Source organism: Colias philodice, chromosome 3, assembly GCF_061535455.1.
Source record: "Colias philodice isolate Cphi_HAF_F1 chromosome 3, ilColPhil1 Martin Lab GWU primary, whole genome shotgun sequence".
Classification (NCBI taxonomy): Eukaryota; Metazoa; Arthropoda; class Insecta; order Lepidoptera; family Pieridae; genus Colias; species Colias philodice.
The window spans coordinates 1375816-1396103 of NC_143088.1; the positions used below are offsets into that span (position 1 = coordinate 1375816).

At 35.5% G+C, this 20288-nt stretch overlaps 4 protein-coding genes across 8 annotated transcripts; 1 reads left to right on the forward strand and 3 right to left on the reverse strand.

Annotated features, from left to right (window-relative positions):
• Positions 1-2311: 2311 nt before the first annotated feature.
• On the reverse strand, positions 2312-8832 carry exd (PBX homeobox extradenticle). Of its 4 annotated transcripts, none has more exons than XM_089712451.1 (7): positions 8388-8832; positions 8012-8164; positions 4424-4602; positions 4202-4302; positions 3698-3848; positions 2949-3045; positions 2312-2621 (listed from the first exon to the last, which is right to left on the reverse strand). In XM_089712451.1, exons 1-7 carry the CDS (start codon positions 8641-8643, stop codon positions 2443-2445), a joined length of 1116 nt encoding a protein of 371 aa, XP_089568577.1. In that variant the 5' UTR covers positions 8644-8832; the 3' UTR covers positions 2312-2442. The 4 variants fall into 4 exon arrangements, with proteins under 4 accessions (XP_089568577.1, XP_089568582.1, XP_089568588.1 ...); XM_089712456.1 differs by having other exon boundaries at positions 2314-2618; positions 8388-8831; XM_089712462.1 differs by having other exon boundaries at positions 2316-2621; positions 4424-4584; positions 8388-8831.
• Positions 8833-9210: 378 nt separating this feature from the next.
• Positions 9211-11658, forward strand: GlyRS (glycine--tRNA ligase). Its single transcript, XM_089712475.1, has one exon. The coding sequence runs from the start codon at positions 9340-9342 to the stop codon at positions 11539-11541; it is 2202 nt and encodes a 733-aa protein (XP_089568601.1). The 5' UTR covers positions 9211-9339; the 3' UTR covers positions 11542-11658.
• An 863-nt stretch (positions 11659-12521) lies between these two features.
• LOC149489367 (pre-mRNA-splicing factor 38B) lies at positions 12522-15139 on the reverse strand. Of its 2 annotated transcripts, XM_089712481.1 has the most exons (7): positions 14982-15139; positions 14783-14911; positions 14523-14647; positions 14263-14398; positions 13709-13922; positions 13011-13154; positions 12522-12793 (listed from the first exon to the last, which is right to left on the reverse strand). In XM_089712481.1, the coding sequence occupies exons 1-7, from the start codon at positions 14995-14997 to the stop codon at positions 12586-12588; spliced, it is 972 nt and encodes a 323-aa protein (XP_089568607.1). In that variant the 5' UTR covers positions 14998-15139; the 3' UTR covers positions 12522-12585. The 2 variants fall into 2 exon arrangements, with proteins under 2 accessions (XP_089568607.1, XP_089568606.1); XM_089712480.1 differs by lacking the exon at positions 14982-15139 and having other exon boundaries at positions 14783-14933.
• Positions 15140-18473: 3334 nt separating this feature from the next.
• ubl (Ubiquitin-like protein 5) lies at positions 18474-20086 on the reverse strand. The gene is made up of 3 exons (XM_089712932.1): positions 19951-20086; positions 19694-19874; positions 18474-18690 (listed from the first exon to the last, which is right to left on the reverse strand). The coding sequence occupies exons 2-3, from the start codon at positions 19869-19871 to the stop codon at positions 18647-18649; spliced, it is 222 nt and encodes a 73-aa protein (XP_089569058.1). The 5' UTR covers positions 19872-19874; positions 19951-20086; the 3' UTR covers positions 18474-18646.
• Positions 20087-20288: the final 202 nt, after the last annotated feature.

Below are 20288 nucleotides of genomic sequence, written 5' to 3' on the forward strand. Positions count from 1 at the left end.
GGCGCTGTATGTGAAAAATGATTTTCCCGGTTTTCCCGCTTTTCTGTTGAAATGTTTCCTGAATTTTCTTTGCTACAAACCTCACGGAGCCAGAGACCTTTCCAACGAATGCAAATCCGTGGAAATCGGTTCGTGCGTTCTGGAGTTATAGCGTCAGGAAGGAAAACCCGACTTATTTTTAAATAATAGATTTATAAATAAGGAAAAAATAAAACACAATGTAACTACACAAAAAATGTATTTATCAATCTGATGGTCAATAACATTGAAGTCGTCGTATACATGGGTGTTCACGCCGCTGCGTTCGTAATACATTTCATTATCATTAATATAATATATTTCATTAATTCATTACTTTAAATAAATAATTCACAAGATTAAAGGACGTAACAGCGACGCGATTCTAGTGCGCAGTAATTAACATGATCAATTAAATTTTTTCTCGTATACTGTTTCAGATATTTTGATTAAGAACACATCGACTTAATTCTAATTCGCCATATCTACATGAAATGGTAATCGTATATCATGCTCGTGTCGCAATAAAAAATGACAAAATAAAATTATCATCAACTTATTGACTACGTTGAAAATAATATTTTGTGCTAGCAACATTATAGCACCACAAAAATATATTTTGTTCAACTCACAACGCTCCGGTACGCAAGTATAATGTATATAAATAGCACATGTAAAATAATACACCGATCCGAGAGCCCGCGTGGTACAGACCTGCGTGTGCGCCTCACAACCCTCGCTAAAATATTAAAATTGCACACATTTAGGTGTTCGCATCCGCCGCGACTGTCGACTGGCAAGAATGTTAGCTATTTCATATAGCATGTATGTTTAAACACTGCAGTTCTACAAATATTTTTCCTATGCATTACTGTACGATCTCAATGGAATTACACACTTATTGATATGTGTGATTAACATACATTTTCCCATGAAAACTATCGTCGACAGTCACGCGATGGCAACACACCAACATCGAACACTATACAGCACAAAATATCTGAATGCTTACACTAGCTTACACTAAACTTACACCTATCGTATATCTATATTCCACCGTATATATCAGTAGTGAACGATAAAAACCGAGATCCCGCCACTTGTTACACTAATACTGCCGAATAGTTTAATTTTTGAAATAATACTTGGAGCTGCCACGTTTTGAAGATTTTGAGTATCGTAGGAACATGTTCATTTTAAAGTTAATATAAAATGTAATCTCTCGATTTCTCGTAAATATTTTAAAATCGTGATTAATTAATGTGATTCTTTACTTAAAAAGTATATGTGATGTGATGCATTGTATTTGATATAGTGTTTAATTAACTTATGTGTAGACATCATATTTCCCTCACATCGACGGTCACATTCCTACAATGTATCAAAGGCCATTTTTATGTATAAATAAAAGAACAAATACTGGGTCCAGTCCTAAAATTCCAAATAATACGAATAGCTTAAAGATGCATGTCGAAAAATACGCGTTAGGGATAAAATGTAGTATACAATGTACTAAGGCGCGTCGGATCGCCGCTACTGCGAGCTCCGGGCGCGGGCGGCGAGCCATACCTGCAATGTTACAAACATTTCAGTTTTATTTTTTAAAATTGGTTTGGTTAGTCGCATAATATTATTGTGTATTGGCCGATCTGACCATTGGGCCGATTTTTCAATGCTTGGATAAAACTTATCCATCCAATAAAGTATTACACGATAATATTAAAATGTTACGTAAACTGTCAAATACGGGCAATTAGAATACGTTTTTAAAATGGTAGTTTTATACATTATTCGACGAATAAGTTTTATCCAAGCATTGAAAAATCGGTCCTTGTTCATTTGTTGTCATTTTAACTGAGGAATAAGGTAAACAGAACATGTTCTCAGTTGCAAAAGCTGTTGCAAAAGTGGTCATTATGGTTACAACTTAAGCAGGTTTGTGTTAAGAGTGATGATTGATGAGTTCTTCCGAGCGGTACCTATGAAAATATAGTATTGGAAAAAATTGATGAGTCCTGCGCACACTACCTATGGCGACAGGTCCTGGTGCATGGGGTCGTAGCCCATGGAGCCGTCGTAGGGCTGCGGCTGGTCGTAGGGCGGCGCCGGCAGCGAGTAGCCCATGGAGTCCTGCGTGGGGAACAGCACTGCGCACACTACCTATGGCGACAGGTCCTGGTGCATGGGGTCGTAGCCCATGGAGCCGTCGTAGGGCTGCGGCTGGTCGTAGGGCGGCGCCGGCAGCGAGTAGCCCATGGAGTCCTGCGTGGGGAACAGCACTGCGCACACTACCTATGGCGACAGGTCCTGGTGCATGGGGTCGTAGCCCATGGAGCCGTCGTAGGGCTGCGGCTGGTCGTAGGGCGGCGCCGGCAGCGAGTAGCCCATGGAGTCCTGCGTGGGGAACAGCACTGCGCACACTACCTATGGCGACAGGTCCTGGTGCATGGGGTCGTAGCCCATGGAGCCGTCGTAGGGCTGCGGCTGGTCGTAGGGCGGCGCCGGCAGCGAGTAGCCCATGGAGTCCTGCGTGGGCGCCGGCGACATCATGGGCGTGGCCGTGCCCGACGCCGCGCCCATCGAGTACGGCGAGGCGCCCGCTGCTGCAACGAGCGTCGTATTATAATAAACTGTTTCGATGGCTTAATACTTAGTACACGTAATACTCAATTAAAGAGGGTGATTTTTCCATCTGGGCGTGGTAGACGAGATTCGAAAAAGTGAAGTATTTTTTATTTTTTATTATTGGTTTCGGTAATTAAATCTTCACCATTTGCAACCAATTTTTTTTTTGTAATTGAATGCATACTTTGACTTCCAACTTAATTTTTCGCAACGTTGAAAGATTGGTGCAAGGAGTATTTGTATTGGAATATCAATATTTTTTTTTAATAGGGAAATATAAGATTATGTAAGCAAGCAACAATTACCAGCAGCTTTCTTAGCGGCATACAAGTTGGCTTCCTCTTGCGCCTTGCCGATGTTCTTCTTGTAGCGAATGCGCTTGTTGCCGAACCAATTCGACACCTGCATTTACAAAACATTTTAAACAAGAGATAAAATTAAGCTAATCATACTGGAAATTAACATTTTCCGTTCGAAACATACATATTTACACCAAATAATTTATTGGAAACTTTTTAGTGTTAATTTTTAGAACATTAAATGCACTTTTGCTACAATAGTAGAACGCCGATAATCCGATTTAATTAGGACGGGGGTCGATTCGGATTATCGGACATCTTGTTTAATAAAGAAAAATTAACTGTTACACATAGAATAAACTATGTTAAGCAAAACATGTAGTCTCCTGTAACTTTCAACCATAACATTTAAAATATATCTAGTATAGTGAGCTTCTACTTGTTACAACAAAAATTGGTGACCGATTTGTTTGATCGGCGTTCTACTGTATTACACATATTACACATCGCTACAATCATGACATGGTTCACAAAGCCTTCCAAACCCACTGGGGTAAGCAAGTACCTGCGACACCGTAATGCCACACTGCCTGGCCAGCTCCGCTTTAACCTCCTCACTCGGGTACGGGTTGGCCAGGTGCGAGTAGAAGTACTCATTGAGCAGATCCAATGCCCGCTTGCTGAAGTTCCTTCGCTTCCTTCTCGCGTCCAGAAAACTGTGGGGAAATATATAGATATATATAGAGAAGTATTACCTGGGACACGGTGATGCCGCACTTGCGCGCCAGCTCCTCCTTAGCCTCCTCACTCGGGTAAGGGTTGGACAGGTGCGAGTAGAAGTACTCGTTGAGTATCTCGGACGCCTGCTTGCTGAAGTTGCGGCGCTTGCGGCGCGCGTCCAGGAAACTGCAAGCGTAATAGCGCCGTGAGGCGGAGGCTGAGCTGGTCACAAGTTATTACGCGGCACATGCCAATTATTTTGTATTTTTTTGTTGATTACGTAATTTTTAAATTTCTATTATTCAATAAGGTAGTTTGATTGATAATTTGGTAGGGTAGGACAAATTATTTTTTTCTTGTAATTTTTAATCTGGAAAATTTTTTTTTGCACTGAAACTTATTTGTTGATTAACTGTTCAGATTAAGTTGATATTTGGTAGGGAAATATATTTCCTCTTTTTTTTTAATCTGAAACCGATTTTTCAAGTTATTTTAATGTAGTTGGTTAACTTGATGGGTAATTCTGTTGCGACATTTACCGTGAACGCAGAATCATGACGGCCTCGCAGGTGGACTGCTTCAATTGCATCTGGATGGAGCTGAACTTCTTGTGGATGATCTGCACCATGCGCTCAATTTCCTGGATAATTTAATGGTTTCATAGAACAACAATCAAGTAATAAAAAAAAATACCATAAATAATGTTTTATCAAGCAATATTTCTCAATTATGTAATTAGTAATTACATTATCCTTATGTACCTTGGGAGTAATAGGCCTGGTGCGGCTCTGCTCCCTTAGCAGATTCATGACGTGCGTGGTGAACTCGTTGCAGGCGTTCTCGTACTTATCCAGCTCCTGGTGGTAAATCTGTCTGATCTGCGCCAGCTTCGCGCGGTAGTCGGAATGCTCGATCGCGTTATCTGCTTGGGCCACAGTGCCTTAAGTTGCAGCGAAGGGGGCAAAAAACATCACATGCAACTCCCGTACCAGTATTAGTCAAACTGCTACACACTGCAGTGCACATTTTGATGGAGATTTGATTTTTGTATTACAGTGCAACACAACAACATAATGCTTGGACTTTATACAATTTTTTAATTTTAATAAATAAAAGTCAGTGCAGTGTGCAAAACAGTGTACTTTTATCATCTCTATTTTTTATTAGTAATATAAACAGCTCCCAGTGTGTATAATATAAGTGTAGTTTTTCATATATTAAATATGTGCAACCCTTGCCAGTTCATCATATTTCTTTAATGGTCTCTGTAACAATTCTTTAGGTATGATAATGTTGTTGACCAATTTTATAGAGAAAATGTTTATCAAGAATAGATAAACTAAGCAATTTTTTTTTCACAATGCTTTCCTTCATTGCCTATTAATAGATTTATTGTTAAAACTGTACTTTATAGGACGTTGCGTTGAGAAGTGTAAATTTTTCTTCGGTTATTATCCTATGAAACCTAGAACTGAAATTTCAGTTGACGGACACTTTTAGTTTTTGAGTTACAAATTTTTTAAATCAGAAAATTACTACAGAAATTTACTCCATTTTTATTTTATTACACATATTTATTGTTTTGACAGTGTCCAATAAAGAACAGTTTAGCAGAGTTATTTATACTGAAATAAATTTTGTAGTGTTTAAATATATATGAGTTGATTCCACCAATGCACAATAGATATTGTTCAAATATATAAAAAACTAATAAAACATGCAACCACACAACACCCAAATAATACATTTAGTATTTACCCACAACCCAAATACAATTTTTTTTTAACCCGTTACGCGTCCGGCGCACAGCCGGCACCGATCCCGATAGTGTCAAGGGACAGTGGGTCGACACTTAGAACATCGTTTTGGTTAGGATTCCATTATCAAGCAATTTTAAACTTCATTCAATTGACATAGAGTTCAAATTATTTTGTACTTAAGTCCAAGACCTAAGGGCGAGTCTGGCATGCCAACATTTAGAAAAAATAAAAATTTTCTAATGTTGGCCATTCCGATGTAATCATATATTATAAGATTTAATATTTTAGTTTTAATTATTTATTATTATTTCTTCTTTTTTTTTAAACCTTATTTTTGTACATTTTAATTTTAAGCTAGTACATTTATAAATTATTTCTTTCTTTCTTCGATTTCTTGTCAATGGTTAAGACTTAAGCATAGACAACGTCTTGATGTTGATTCGTTGTTTGTAATTTGAATTCAAAATGGCGTTTTATTTTGTTTTGGTGGAAGTTAAACAAAATTTGTTCTTCATAAATCGTAGATTTTGTTATTTACTCAGTTAATCAAAGTGTACATTGAATTTGTTAATTTGTAATATTTCTGCCAAAAGTGAAAAAAGAAGAAAAAGTGTTATGTGTAAACGATGTTAAAATCTTTGTGTGTACATAATAATTATTTGATTTATGACTTAATATTTGCAATATGTACCCAATGACTGTTCCAGGAAGATAAAACATAATAATTACATAACAATTTATGAGAAAACTTCTCAATTACGTATTGTTCTGGCTGTAGAATCAATTGGAGAGATATTATTATGTCCAAAGATAACAACGGCTTCTTCATATACAATTCCAATATGGCGATCCGAACGGCAACGATATATAATTATTATTATTGGTATCGAAATTTAGAACGAGATTTTAAAATAGAAATCCCGCAAAACATTTCAAGGAAAAGTATAAAATGTGAATCTAGTTGTATTTGTATTCACATAATATTTAAGCCGTTAGCCGAATTAAGTCCTACATGCCTAAATAAAGATATTCAGTAAAATTCAAATGGAATTAACCATTTTTGCTGATTATAATGAGTTTTAATATTATATAATAAATATATATATTATAAAAATGTTATTATATAATTAATATTATATTATAATAAACTTATTGATCTACATTGTTGGTGTTTTATTTTTAATTTCCTATAAATTTGAATAAGGATGAGAATTAGTAGTGATGTTACCCAGCATCGAAAATTTTATCGATATCGATATGAAGTTTTATCAATAATATGCACTCAAAGAGACATCAGTGACATCACTAGCACGTCAACTTTTAAATGTTGGCAGCAATGTGTGTCATTTTTGACGTAAGTGAGATTATGTTGGTATATAAGATTCGCCCTTAGCCAATACATGCATATGTGTGCGTGAGCTCGAAATCAAAGTACTGAGTGCCGTCTCTTACTATATTACTTGCTCTGTGTCAAGGGAGTTCACGAAATCTAGCTTTTTTATGACTACCGAGTTTGAAAATTTTATTTACCCTATTGTTCTATAATTATATGCCATGCATGATATATTTTTGGAAAGAGGAAGAAACTAGTTATAGCATAAAAATGTAATCATGACGATATATTTTTTCTATAAAATTATAAAAAATTGATTTTCTTTTGTTTTAATTTTAATTGCTTACATACTAACACTTACATGATAATGCTGAGTCATCAAATGATCATATTCACGTTTTCATATCACTACACGATTGCCAAATACATTCACTTATATTTTCACACATTTAACACAACGTATTTCACTATGAATAATAACAAATCTCCATTATTCACAAACAAGAAAAAAAGCGCCATTTTGCGTCTTCCGCACTGAAAAGTTGAGACACTTTTTCACTGAGTATTCTTCAAATATCCCTAAAACCAATATCATAAACGTATTCTATGTAAAATTTCCAGTAATATACGTCTCAATTATCACTCATCTAATTATTCCTCTCGGCATAATTCACAATCCAAATATTCGTTGAACAAGACAAATGTCATAAACTATGGCCGATGACGCAACTCAATCAATGATTCACTTTTTTTTTTATTTTGTGGTTTTGGTCTCTATTGCCTGCCTCGGAGTCGTGTTGATTCGAATTATAAATGTTTAAGGCATAGAGAAATATATATTTTTTATACCGGAAACATTCACTTGTAAGAACTACAGGTGACCTTCAAAGTCATTGGCCGCGTTATGAACAGGCGTTGTACGCAGGACGCTACAGTACCATTTTGAGTTACGAGCAACCGCCTGTACGTAGGACGCGTCACGGGTTAAATTACTATCATACTGAAATTATTAAATTACAATCCAATCCAAAAAAATCTAAGTACACTATTTGTCACATGAAAACAGTTTTTATAAAAAGTTAAAAACAAACCTTATCAAAAGAGTTTAGCATTTACTGAATTCAATTAAAATAATCAACGGAGAGAATAAAAGATTGTTTTTAAATTATAATTGCAAGAGAATATGGAATATTTTACTTTTATTAACCGCATAAATACTTTTATTAACTGCTATCTTGTAGTAAATATGTAATTACCCCACTCGCCAGCCGCGGCAGAGGCTGATGCAGCAGCGCCCGCACCGCCACCCTTTTCGGGGCCAGCCACTCCCTCCGCGATCAGCATATTGTCCAGCCTCATGAGCTGAGGGTCTGGGGGCTCCTCCTCTTGCGTGTTGCGGAGCGACAGCACTGTTCGTGAAATTATTCAAATACAATGGTATAACAAAAAGTGAGACTAAAATTCTTATAAAATTCTCTCAATTTTGTTTAAATACAAATAAACACATCAATAACAAAACAACGAGAGATAAATCGATATAACATTAATGCATTATTTATTCAGCAGTTGTTTGTAGCAACTTTAGATAAATATATTGATTGAAAACAGTGCGTAATAGTAAAAGAATGTTACCCGTTTTCTCTTTTATTTCACACAACACTGAAAACAGCGCAGGTTTCATTCTGTGACAGTTTAATGTATGCTTTCTCGCTTGTGCTTCATCAAGACTCTGGTCAGTAATATTCATGATTTGCTGCAGAATCTCGCCAATGTCCTGCTTTCGGGCTTCGCCTTCGGTGGCGGGTGTGGCTTCGCCCCCAGGCAGGCCGTAGCCCTGTGGTCCCATGAGGCCACCGCTATGCGCCATCATCCTATTCGGATCATCCATTTCTTCTTATCACTTAACACATATATTTATTGAAGTCTACAAATGCGTATACAATTTTGTACGTGAATTAATCGCGCCTTACAACAAAACAATTCAAAAAACACAAGAATGCCTTCTTGGAGAAAAGCTTTGCTTCTCCCTACGTCTTCCAGGCAGCAATAAAATGGCCGACTCCTTTGTGCTGTCAAATATAAATTATTTGAAAAAGAAAACAAATAATTAAAACTATCCCCATCACGCTTTATCTCACTATCATTTATGCAGTGATTTACAGAAAGAAAGAGATAGCAAATTAGGGTTACCCTCCCTAATGTTTATGTTATTGAGTTGGTTACGTGTTTTAGAAACATATTTTGCTTTTTATTAAAATTACATTCATAAATACAAAAAATGTACACTATATGCAATACATTTTTATGTTAAAATTCATAATATTCCATTACTTTTAAATGCCCATTTCATTTTAAAAATTCTAAAAATAAATTCACATAGAATAGCGAACGCGACCAACCTGTTTTGACATTACCTGCAGCCTACGCCTGCAGCATTGTCAGATGTCATTTTCTTGAAATTTCATCAAATCGTCATCAAATTGCATGATGTTCGGCAACCACGTTACTCAATATTGGAGTGTTTGATCACCGGTATTGCTTACCATATGTGATTTTAACGAAAGCATTTAGTATTTATTGTTAAATGAAAAATATATTAAGTTTAGTTTATAACTGTAGTGTACTTAGTAAACGTCTCCAACAAGTTTATACTCAAATCAGACTTTCACACAGTGCTCCAAACTGGGGAAGCAATAAGTTACATCGAAAGATAAAAATACCGAATCCTTTACGAGAAATAATAATGGCAGATCCTAAAATTGAAGAAATTCTTGCGCCCCTTCGGGCTAGTGTTAAAGAACAAGGTGATTTAGTGCGAAAACTCAAAGAAGAAAAGGCACCAGAATTAGATGTTAAAAAAGCTGTTGCTGAATTAAAGGCACGAAAGAAGGTACTGGAGGATAAGGAATTAGCTCTTGCGCCCGCTGAAGAGATGTTTGATCGCGCTAAAATGGAAGATTTGATTAAACGCAGGTTCTTTTATGATCAATCGTTTGCAATTTACGGTGGTATCACTGGACAATTTGACTTCGGGCCAATGGGATGTGCTCTCAAAAGCAACATGATTCAGCTTTGGAGAAAATACTTCATCCTTCAAGAACAAATGTTGGAAGTTGATTGCTCAATGCTTACTCCTGAGCCAGTGCTTAAAGCCTCTGGTCATGTGGAAAGATTTGCTGATCTGATGACAAAGGATGTCAAGAGTGGAGAATGCTTTCGTTTGGACCACTTGATAAAAGCTCATTTGGAAAAAATTAAAAGTGAAAAGAACACTAAAGCTGAGCTAAAAGCAGAAATTGAGGATATTCTAGTAAAACTTGATGGTATGACAGCTGATGATATGTCTGCCTTAATGAAGAGATTTGACATGAAATCTCCAGTAAGTGGCAATGACTTGACACCTCCTATTGAGTTCAATCTTATGTTCAACACCCAAATTGGGCCATCTGGTTTAGTTAAAGGCTTCTTAAGACCTGAAACTGCACAAGGTATCTTTGTGAATTTCAAACGGCTACTAGAATTCAATCAGGGCAGACTTCCCTTTGCTGCAGCACAAATTGGAAACTCATTCAGAAATGAAATATCACCAAGGTCTGGTCTTTTGAGAGTGAGGGAATTTACTATGTGTGAAATTGAACACTTTTGTGATACAAAGGATCATCCCAAGTTTGATTCTATAAAGGATACTCAAATGTTGTTGTACTCAGCAAACAATCAAGAGCAAGGTAAAGCTGCCGAGATCATGACAATTGGTGATGCTGTCTCTAAAGGCATTGTCAACAATGAGACTCTGGGCTACTTCATGGCCAGAATTCATTTATACATGCTAGCAGTTGGTATTGAACCAAAGAAACTCAGGTTCAGACAGCACATGGGCAATGAAATGGCTCATTATGCTTGTGACTGCTGGGATGCTGAGTGCCTGTCCAGCTATGGTTGGATTGAGTGTGTGGGTTGTGCTGACAGATCAGCTTATGATTTAACCCAACATACAAAAGCAACTGGCATAAGATTAGCTGCTGAGAAAAAGTTACCAGCTCCCAAGCAAATTGAAGTGGTTGAAGCAGTTGCTAACAAAGCAGCTATTGGCAAGCAGTTCAAAAAAGATGCCAAAGCCATTAATGATGCTTTGTCAGCTCTGGATGCTGCAGCTTTGGAACAATTGCAGGATAAACTTGAGAATGAAAAAGAATACACTCTGGTCACATCTAATGGTGAATTCAAATTGACCCCAGACTTAGTGAGTGTAAAGAAGACACAAAAAACTGTCCATGTTGAGGAAATCATTCCCAGTGTGATTGAACCTTCATTTGGTATTGGAAGAATCTTGTACTGCATTTTAGAGCACAACTTTAAGATGAGAGATGGCGATGAACAGAGAACATACTTCTCTTTGCCACCTTCAGTTGCACCTATGAAGTGTGCTGTCTTGCCCCTGAGTGGTAATACTGAATTCCAACCATTTGTAAGAGAATTGTCTCAAGAATTGACTATGGTAGATGTCTCCCACAAGGTGGATGATTCTTCTGGTTCCATTGGAAGGCGATATGCTAGAACAGATGAGCTGGGTGTACCCTATGCCATTACAATTGATTTTGATACTCTGAAAGAGCCACATTCTGTAACATTGAGAGAAAGAGATGGCATGGGACAAGTTAGGTTATTGTTATCTGAAGTACCTTCTGTTGTAAGGGACTTATCAAATAGTAAAATCTCATGGGCTGAAGTGGAGGCGAAGTATCCGAAATTTGAACAACAAGAAACAGTTAAAGGTGCTGCTGCATAAGAATTTCGTTTTTGTTTGATCAAGGCTTAGAAAATGCAATATCAATCGACTCGCTATTTATTTCTGTTAGCTATAAGCTTATACATTTGAATTATGAATAAAAATTTTTTAACAAAATTTGTTGTTTTATTAATTTTTTTGTGTGATTGATTAAATGATTATAATTTGTAAAATGAAATTTTGGCTCAGATTAGAAAGATGATAAATATTACACATAGTATAGATATGTCATACACTTTAGTCATTTAACTTCTAATTTGCTGCATCGGAAACAAAAAACTTCATGATGAATAAATTATTGAATCTTTTCTTGATATAGGACTATAAAAGAAAATTAAAATCATTGCTACAATAATTTTTCCAACCTTGTGAGTACGGCCATATGTGGGTGAATTTAATCTTGTACAGTACATCCATTATTTCATACTTTTCAAGTTGATTATCCTACTAATATGATAAATGCGAAAGTACGTATTTTTGTTACTGCTTTACGCAAAAACTTCTGAACCAATTTTTATGAATTTCAATTCATTTGGCACACACATCGAGGGTAGCTTGGATTAACACATAGGATAGTTTTAATCGCAAAAATCCCACGGGAACGGAAACTATGCAGTATTTTCTGTGACTGCAAGGGCGAAAAGCTAGTACAACCGTAAATAATAGAAAAGAGCACAATTTTTTAAAATAAGTACGACAAAGAAGCGAATTCATTACGAAATGCGCGCTAGTGCGATACTAATAAAATTCTAAATACGCGTGTAAATCGCGTGCATAAGTAACGCCAGACCCTTGAGTCGCGTATTCCGTTTGTTGCGTGTTAAATACGCGTACTCCGGCCGAGTGGACTGAATTTGTTCCAAAATACTCGCGCGAGCGTACCAAATGCTTTCTCTAGAAACAACGCGCGTGATTCACACGAGAAAATCGCGACGAATTATTCGCCCTTTCTGGACAAGCCCAAAATAAAACCCACCAAAAAACATTATATCTATTTAATTGTCAATTACACAGCATAAACAAAACTGAGGTATGTATTATTTATTATCTATAGCGGCGGTCCCTGGAACGGGAGCGGTGCCGCGGGCGGTCACGTGACCGCTCGCTGTGCCGGTCCCTCGAGCGCGATTTCTCGCGGTATCTGTCTCTCGTGTCACGGTCACGGTCACGACGGTCGCGGTCGCGGTCACGGTCACGGTCCTTGTCCCTTTGGTCTCTGTCGTCGCGTCTGTTCCCTCTGTCTTTTGCGTATCTGAAGCATAAAATAATTGTCAAATACATTTTTTATGAAACTACATACCTTAAATTTTTTGTAAACAGAAAAAAAATTGCTAATTCAGGTACATTTAAATAAATAAATATTTAATTATAAATCACAAAATAAGAAACAATCCTTATGAATTGCGACTAAACACAATTCAAAAATTGCAAAAACAAAAATAACTAACAAACAGTTATTATAAGCTTACCTGTCACCATCCCCATAATCTCGTTTGTCCCTATCGTCGTGTTCCCGCCGCTCGTTGTCAACGCGCCCCGGGTTGTAATTACTCGCATTGCCGGCTCTGTAGTTGTTCTGTTGCGACGTCGACTGTCTGTTGTGTTCTGCTAGCCTGGTACATAAATGACAATATTATTGATTTTAGCTTTGATATTTTAAAGCAAAATTGATAAAAAATAGTTTTTTTTTAATAATGTATAGATCCCGAGTGAGTTGTGTTTAGTTGATATGTTTTGAACAGTTATTTATTTTGTATTAGTAAAACAGCTACAAACACTACTTAAATATTTAAACACAGTACCTGGTGATTTAACAAATCCATGAGAGTGCATTGTAAAAACTTGTGACTAAAAAGTACATTACCTAATTTCGCAAAATGCCGTGCATCAAAAAATATAATTCATATAATAGTGTTGTCTAAAAGTTTGGTTAACAAAGTTATCCATTTTTTTTTTATTTCAATTCAAATCATATTCGTCAAAAAGGCATACAAACTCATAAACATAGTTATTGTTATAATATTGGTATGGATTACATTAATTATACAGATTGTTTTTAAACAATATTTCTTTCTTTTTTCTAAATTTAAATAACCTCATGTTTTCCAATATGAATTTTGGCCTGTCATATTATAAACTGAACTTTATAACAGAATGATCAACATACTTTTGTTCAATCTGTTTCTGAATAGGCACAGGGATCCTCGGAAACAATGTGCTGAACCAATCCAGCTTGATCAACATCATCCGCACCAGGGCACCGATAGTTGTGGTCCCTCCACCTCCTGCCCGAGGATCCACCTCCTCATCATCGTCCAGATAGTCCACATACCAGTCAAACAGGTCTGCCGGTGGTTGGGTGTAGCGGACATACATAAAACCTGGACATTTGAGAAACAAAAATTAGAATAAACATTAAAAACAACAATTAGTGACCAATGATTTGATGGTTAATTCACCTGTAGAAAATAGGCAGTTGAGTTTTTTAGTGATGATTTTTTGAATAATGACAAAACTTATGAAAAAGAAAATATAATATTAACTTTCTGAGCATCAAAATTATAGATAGAAATATAAAGCATATTTCAGAGTTGGTTTACAGGGTAAACAGAGAACTTTTTTCAACAACACTAATTATGAGTGCAAAATAGAAAAACCTTTAGAAAGTAGGAGCACTTTAAAAAGCAACACATATTAAACAAATGTACATGTCATACCTACCGAGAGCTCTAATGTAAGGTGAATCTGTGTGTTGCAGTAGTCCATTCACCTGTTTTCGAGTCAGTCTTAATGTGTACAGCTTGTACAGCAGGCAGAATGCTGTTGATACAATGCCACCTGCACCCACGCCCCGAACCTACAAACAAGAACAACCTTAGTTGTAGAAACTTTAAATTACTATTCAGCACTAAGAGAAAACAATACATGAAATGTAATAAATTCAATAGTAAAGTGAATGTTTTCTTCATTAACATACTCACGCCGCCACACATGCCAGTTTGGCCAGCAGTCTTGCGGCTGCCGCGCTCCCACGGCTCCAGGTGCTTCACCTGGTAATAAATCTCGTCAACCACTTCATGATATGTCTTCAGCTTAAATAGGTGCACTGTGAACAAAAGAAGCAATATCATATATCTGTGATAGGTGTAATGATAGAATCAGGTTAATGAAACAAACCAAAAACGAAAATAGACGCCAATGCTATCGAAACTCCTCTGCGTTGTTTTGTTTGCTTACCTACCTTTGAAGTAGCTAGAACCTTGGATATTTGCTAATATTAAAGGGTTCAGATTCATAGTTTGCTCATTACCCCATATCGGTAAAATGTTATGTTGTTTGCTTGTTTTAGCTGGCTTTTGCTGATTGTATTCTGTAATTTTAAGGCGCATCATTAGATTTATCAGTCGATGAAAATCAATCTTTCTACGACAAACACATACCTTCCGATTCCGACATAATTAATGTATCTACTTATACTTATCATAAAAGTGATGTTAAAAAGTTGAGCAGCACTCTTTATTATAATTTGCCTCCAAAAAAGCTTTTAAAACATATTTACGTAGGGCACGCAACGCAACCAACAAAATGATTGTCAAATGTCAATTGACAGTTTAACACGAAAATTGACAATAGAATGTTGCATAGATAATATAGAATAGTCCACAGATAAAAAACATCGCGCTTAAACTTTTTTATTTTTCGTAATCACTTCGTAATATAGCCCAAACACAGAACAAACTGTTTTTACTGTTCTGTGAGCCCAAAGGCTATATTGTATATTATTTAATTCATCTTAAGAGCTTAAAAGATAACAATTTATCAAATTGTTATCTTTTTTGTCCCCAAACTAAGACAAGGTTTACAAAATTGGTATAATAAAACATAGAACTAGTTCATAACATTTTATTATAAATTAAAAAAATCCACTGAAATGCTGATTTGAGGTTTATACTTAAAGTTTTTAAAAAAAAACAATGAACATGAATAATTACTGAAAAATTTCATATTTTATACAATAAGATATCATTATGATTAGCTAAAAGCATTACCGTCTTTACCATAGGGGCACAGGGGGCCAGTGCCCAGGGCCCCCCATCGTCTGGGGGCCCCCATGGAGGAGATGTAGGACTGACAATTTTTCTCACATAAATCTCAAAATATTTTATTAAAAAGCAATACACTTTTCTCGTTGCCAGAACGTCAGATCATTTTCAGATTTATTCGAATCAAAACATCTATGTATAGGAATAATTCGAGTGATTCGAACACCATTATAATTAACTTATCAGACATTTACTCGAATTATTTATTTACTTATTAACGTAATATAATATATTTTTACTTGAATTATTTTGGGAATTATGAAAATTAATAACAAGTCTGGGCTCTTTCAATTTATGCGTTTCGTATCGGACCGCTGCCGCACGTTTTCCGTGCCGCTAGTTATAACCCGCTGCCGTGCCGTTGCAGTACAGTAGCAGTCCGTTACCAAACGCTTAAATTGAAAGCGTATCTGACTGCCGTGCGTTTGTATGCTAGTGCTGTTTTAAATTTATTTGACACCAGTTAAGCCATGGAATCTGACGAAGAAACATTACTGTTAGTGCTCTTGTTGAAAAACATCAAACAAAAAAATAAACCGTATTATTACCACGACTGACTTATATATATTATAATTTATAACCTTAAAACGCGCGTATTTCTGTACTTGAGTACCCGTAGAAATGTAAGATGATTGAATTAGATTAGACCAAAAAATTAATTTTTAGAGCACGAATATTCTCTGTCAAATCATACCGATATATCGATATTTTTTAATAAAAATATCAATATCGATATTGATATTTTCAAAAAACATAGATACTTTATTGCATTTCCGACATCCCTATGGGACTTGCGACATTGCCGTCCTGCTGTCGAGCGTTCGCGGTACGGACGCCGCGCTGTTGCCGCACCGTGCATTTTGTATGAAAACAAACGACCGGCCGTGCGCCGTACGACAAACGCACCGCTTCGGCACTGTAGCGGTCCGATACGAAACGCATAAATTGAAAGAGCCCTAAGTTTACAGAATAGCATTCAAGGGCGTTGTGACAAAACTTTAATCTCTGGGCACACCCCGGACACTCCATACAAAATGATCGTTTTGACAGTAACACTGTAGAGACTGCAAATGTGTGTGTTAACGCTTTATGGTTGGTACATTTGTAACTAGCGTAAAAAAAAATTCGCTTTTTTCTGATGAAATACATCCGTAAACAGCACAATATCTAACCATTTTCTACGAAAAACGATAATCACAAATCCAAAATAATAAAATTACTTTAAGTCAACGTATCGTCCTCGCAGAAAAATATGGCCCATTTTATGTCTGATCGCGAGGGGGTGAGGTAAGTTTAATTTTGGCGGGAGGCGGAGAGTGTCCGTTCTGTAGCGTTTAGCTACTATTATGTATTCTGTGCTCTGGGCCTCTAGACAAGTGGCAGAAACGCTAGAGAATAGAATCTGCTATTGATACTAATTGATATAAGCTTATGACGTTTTGCTAATGTTTCGGTCACACTACCAAGGACGACGACGACCACGACCAAAATTCCCATCCAGCCGAAATTTGGTAAAATTATTAAAAACTATACTTAATAAAAAACTATACAATCTATACTTAATATTATAAAGCTGAAGAGTTTGTTTTTTTGTTTGAACGCGCTAATCTCGGGAACTACTGGTGCGATTTGAAAAAATATTTCGGTGCTAAATAGCCCACTTCTTTGGCAAGATTATAAGATACCAAAATCGTTGAATTACTTCATGACGTTACGGTATTGTTATGATGCGACCTTGAAATTTTACTCTCAACGCGCCTAAAGAAGTTTCACTTCAAAAATATATTAAAATTTCCTATCCTTCTGTTACTAGGAAAAAAATTTTTCCTAAAAGTCAATAGATAATATATAGGTTTTTCGTGATTTTTACCGAAACGGTAAGTTTTATCATATAACCACTTTTACCCAAATTGTAGATCATAAAATTATCTATACAAAAGAATCAATACATTATTTTCCTAAGATGTAGCTTCCTACCATTTTCTAAGATATAACGATTTATAAACTCATCCCATCCTTATAATATGCACACGTTTCTTAAATCACTTCACACCTAAATGATTTTATGTTAAAACTTATCGTTTCAGTATTAATCGCGAAATCACCTATTTTTTTATTTATTTATAACCTGGAATGTTTTTTAATTCACGTACCGGAATGACAGTTAATTTTGTATTTTATTTTTAGTAATCCTTTGAACAATTTTACTAATTTTCTGCTGGATATGAAATTTTGTAGTTTTAAAGGTCCTAGAATTTAGTGAACTCTGTTCACACCGGACCATTTCTATACGAATAGATGACAAGCGTTTTGACTTTTGCCATTTGCCAAGGCCTTGAATAAATTATGTCAATAACGCACGCAATAATTTTGATCAATTTGAAACGGCTACGAATGAAAAAATCCAGACGCTAATTAAAAAGATAAATTTGAAAAAGAGAAAGGTAATTTGAAAAAGTAATTCTTTAAATATTTCTTAATTAAATTAAATTTAAGTCAACTTTGGATCGCCATTACAGCAGCAGCGTTTCAAATGAATTATATAAAAAAAATCAGGAAAAAAAGTTTCCTCAAAAGACCATATAATACAAGATTGGTCAGAAGTAACTTTTTTGTAAAATGTATAAAAAAAATGGAGCAAAAATTTTACATAGAAATTTTCTCGTTTCTTATTACTTCTTTAATTTAGGGCAATTTAGGGCAAAAACATATATAATTGTGGGAAAAAATTTGTATACCTATTATAGTTTGATTTCTTTATGTTTCAAAGGGCCCCCAATTCTTGTGTGCCCAAGGGCCCCGGCATAGTCTAAGACGGCCCTGGCTAAAAGGTTAATTTTACATGTTGTTATTCAATTAGCTCCTTATTCTTTAAATGAGCACATTTTTTTATCCGTATAAATGATAAGTAAACTTATTATTTTTATGTGTACATTTTATTTCTACCCATTATAGTAAACTTCTTACAGATTATTATTTATGTATTACCTAAAATATTTTTCTTATTGATAGTACAGCTCCAAGTTCATCCCATCGTGAATTTCATCTGAATATGGTGCTGAGGAAATTATTTCAACATAACTTACCTGTTTTTTTTTTAGTATTTAAAAAATTAAATTAAGTTTTAATAAGAGAACTTCTAAAAGCAGTTTAATGGAATAAATAAAGACTGTGTTTTGAGTTTACTTGATGGAATCATCCTTGTAAATTAACTAGCTTTCCGCCCGCGGCTTCGCCCGCTTTGTCTAAAACCTAATCAATTACAGTGGATTTCATTAATAACGACCTCGGTTGTAACGACCTTTCGGTTATAGCGACGTCGAACTTACGTCCCTAGAATTTGAAGCATACTTTCGTATAAATCCATTCGGCAATAGCGACTCCGGATATAACGCCTAATTCGGGTATAACGACTTGTTTTTATGAACTATTTGGGACAGATTCCTAGAAATTCATTGCGGATATTGAGACGGAGTCGGCAAAGGCGCAAAGACTCATTCATCAACTTTAACTATTATGCTTGTATTATGTAGGAATGTAAACAAAGGATAAGAATCTTTTGTTTACATTCGCAGATGGTCAAGTGATTTGTTTCTGTGTAGGATTACATAGCACGTGCATGAAGTTAAAATTATGAATCAGTTACGTATCAATTTCCAGTGAGTAAACATCGTTTCTTAAACTTGTGAACATAATGTACGTGATTTTTTATTATTTCGGATATAGAGACCTCCGGATATAGCGACAACATTAAAGTGGTCCCTCCGCCGTCGTTATAACCGAAATCCACTGTATATACTAAAACCTTCCTTTTGAATCACGCTCTCTATTAAAATAAAACCACATCAAAATCGGTTGCGTAGTTTTAAGGATTTAAGCATACTTATGGATAGTGAAAGCGACATTGTTTTATACTATGTAGAAATTCACCCATAACTTTTGTCTTTTTCACAACATTCTCAATGGAATAAATAAATAAATTATATTTCTCAACTGTGGTTAGCGTTCTTACAATAAAAAAATATCTCAGTTAATTTTTAAAAGGATACAATCAGATAGTTTGATGTGATCTTTGAACACAGTGTACCATTTCTTTAAGACGATTTTGTCGTATCGTGTTCCAGTTTGTGCTGCTATTAACTTCTTCAGATCGCCAACAGTATCATCAGGATTACATTTAACACGAACTTTCTTTCCTAGACGATCGTTACAGGTTACTTCTAGCATTTTCTGAAAAAAGGGAAACGTAATATTTTTTTTTTAATTTCAAAGGTAACCTTTTAAGTAAGGAGTACTTTTTACGTACCTGTTAATATATGTATTAATGAGATTAATTTAGTAATCAAGAGAATTCACACGACAAACCTACACAAAAATAACAAATTCTTCTGTCAGAAATCAAATACATTGATTGACATATGTCACCATGTCAGTAAAATAAAAAGGTAATATTATCGTCGAGTTTACTTACAAAATTTAGTTAGCCACCACAAATCTGATAAATTTCAAAGAATGTGTTTTAACCAATGAAATTAATTTTGTTTTATAAAACAAATTTTTTTTATCAAAAAAAAAGAAATAATTTGTGAGAAACGAAACGCAGGAAATAAACTTTGACATTTAATATTTGAGTATATTCACGAT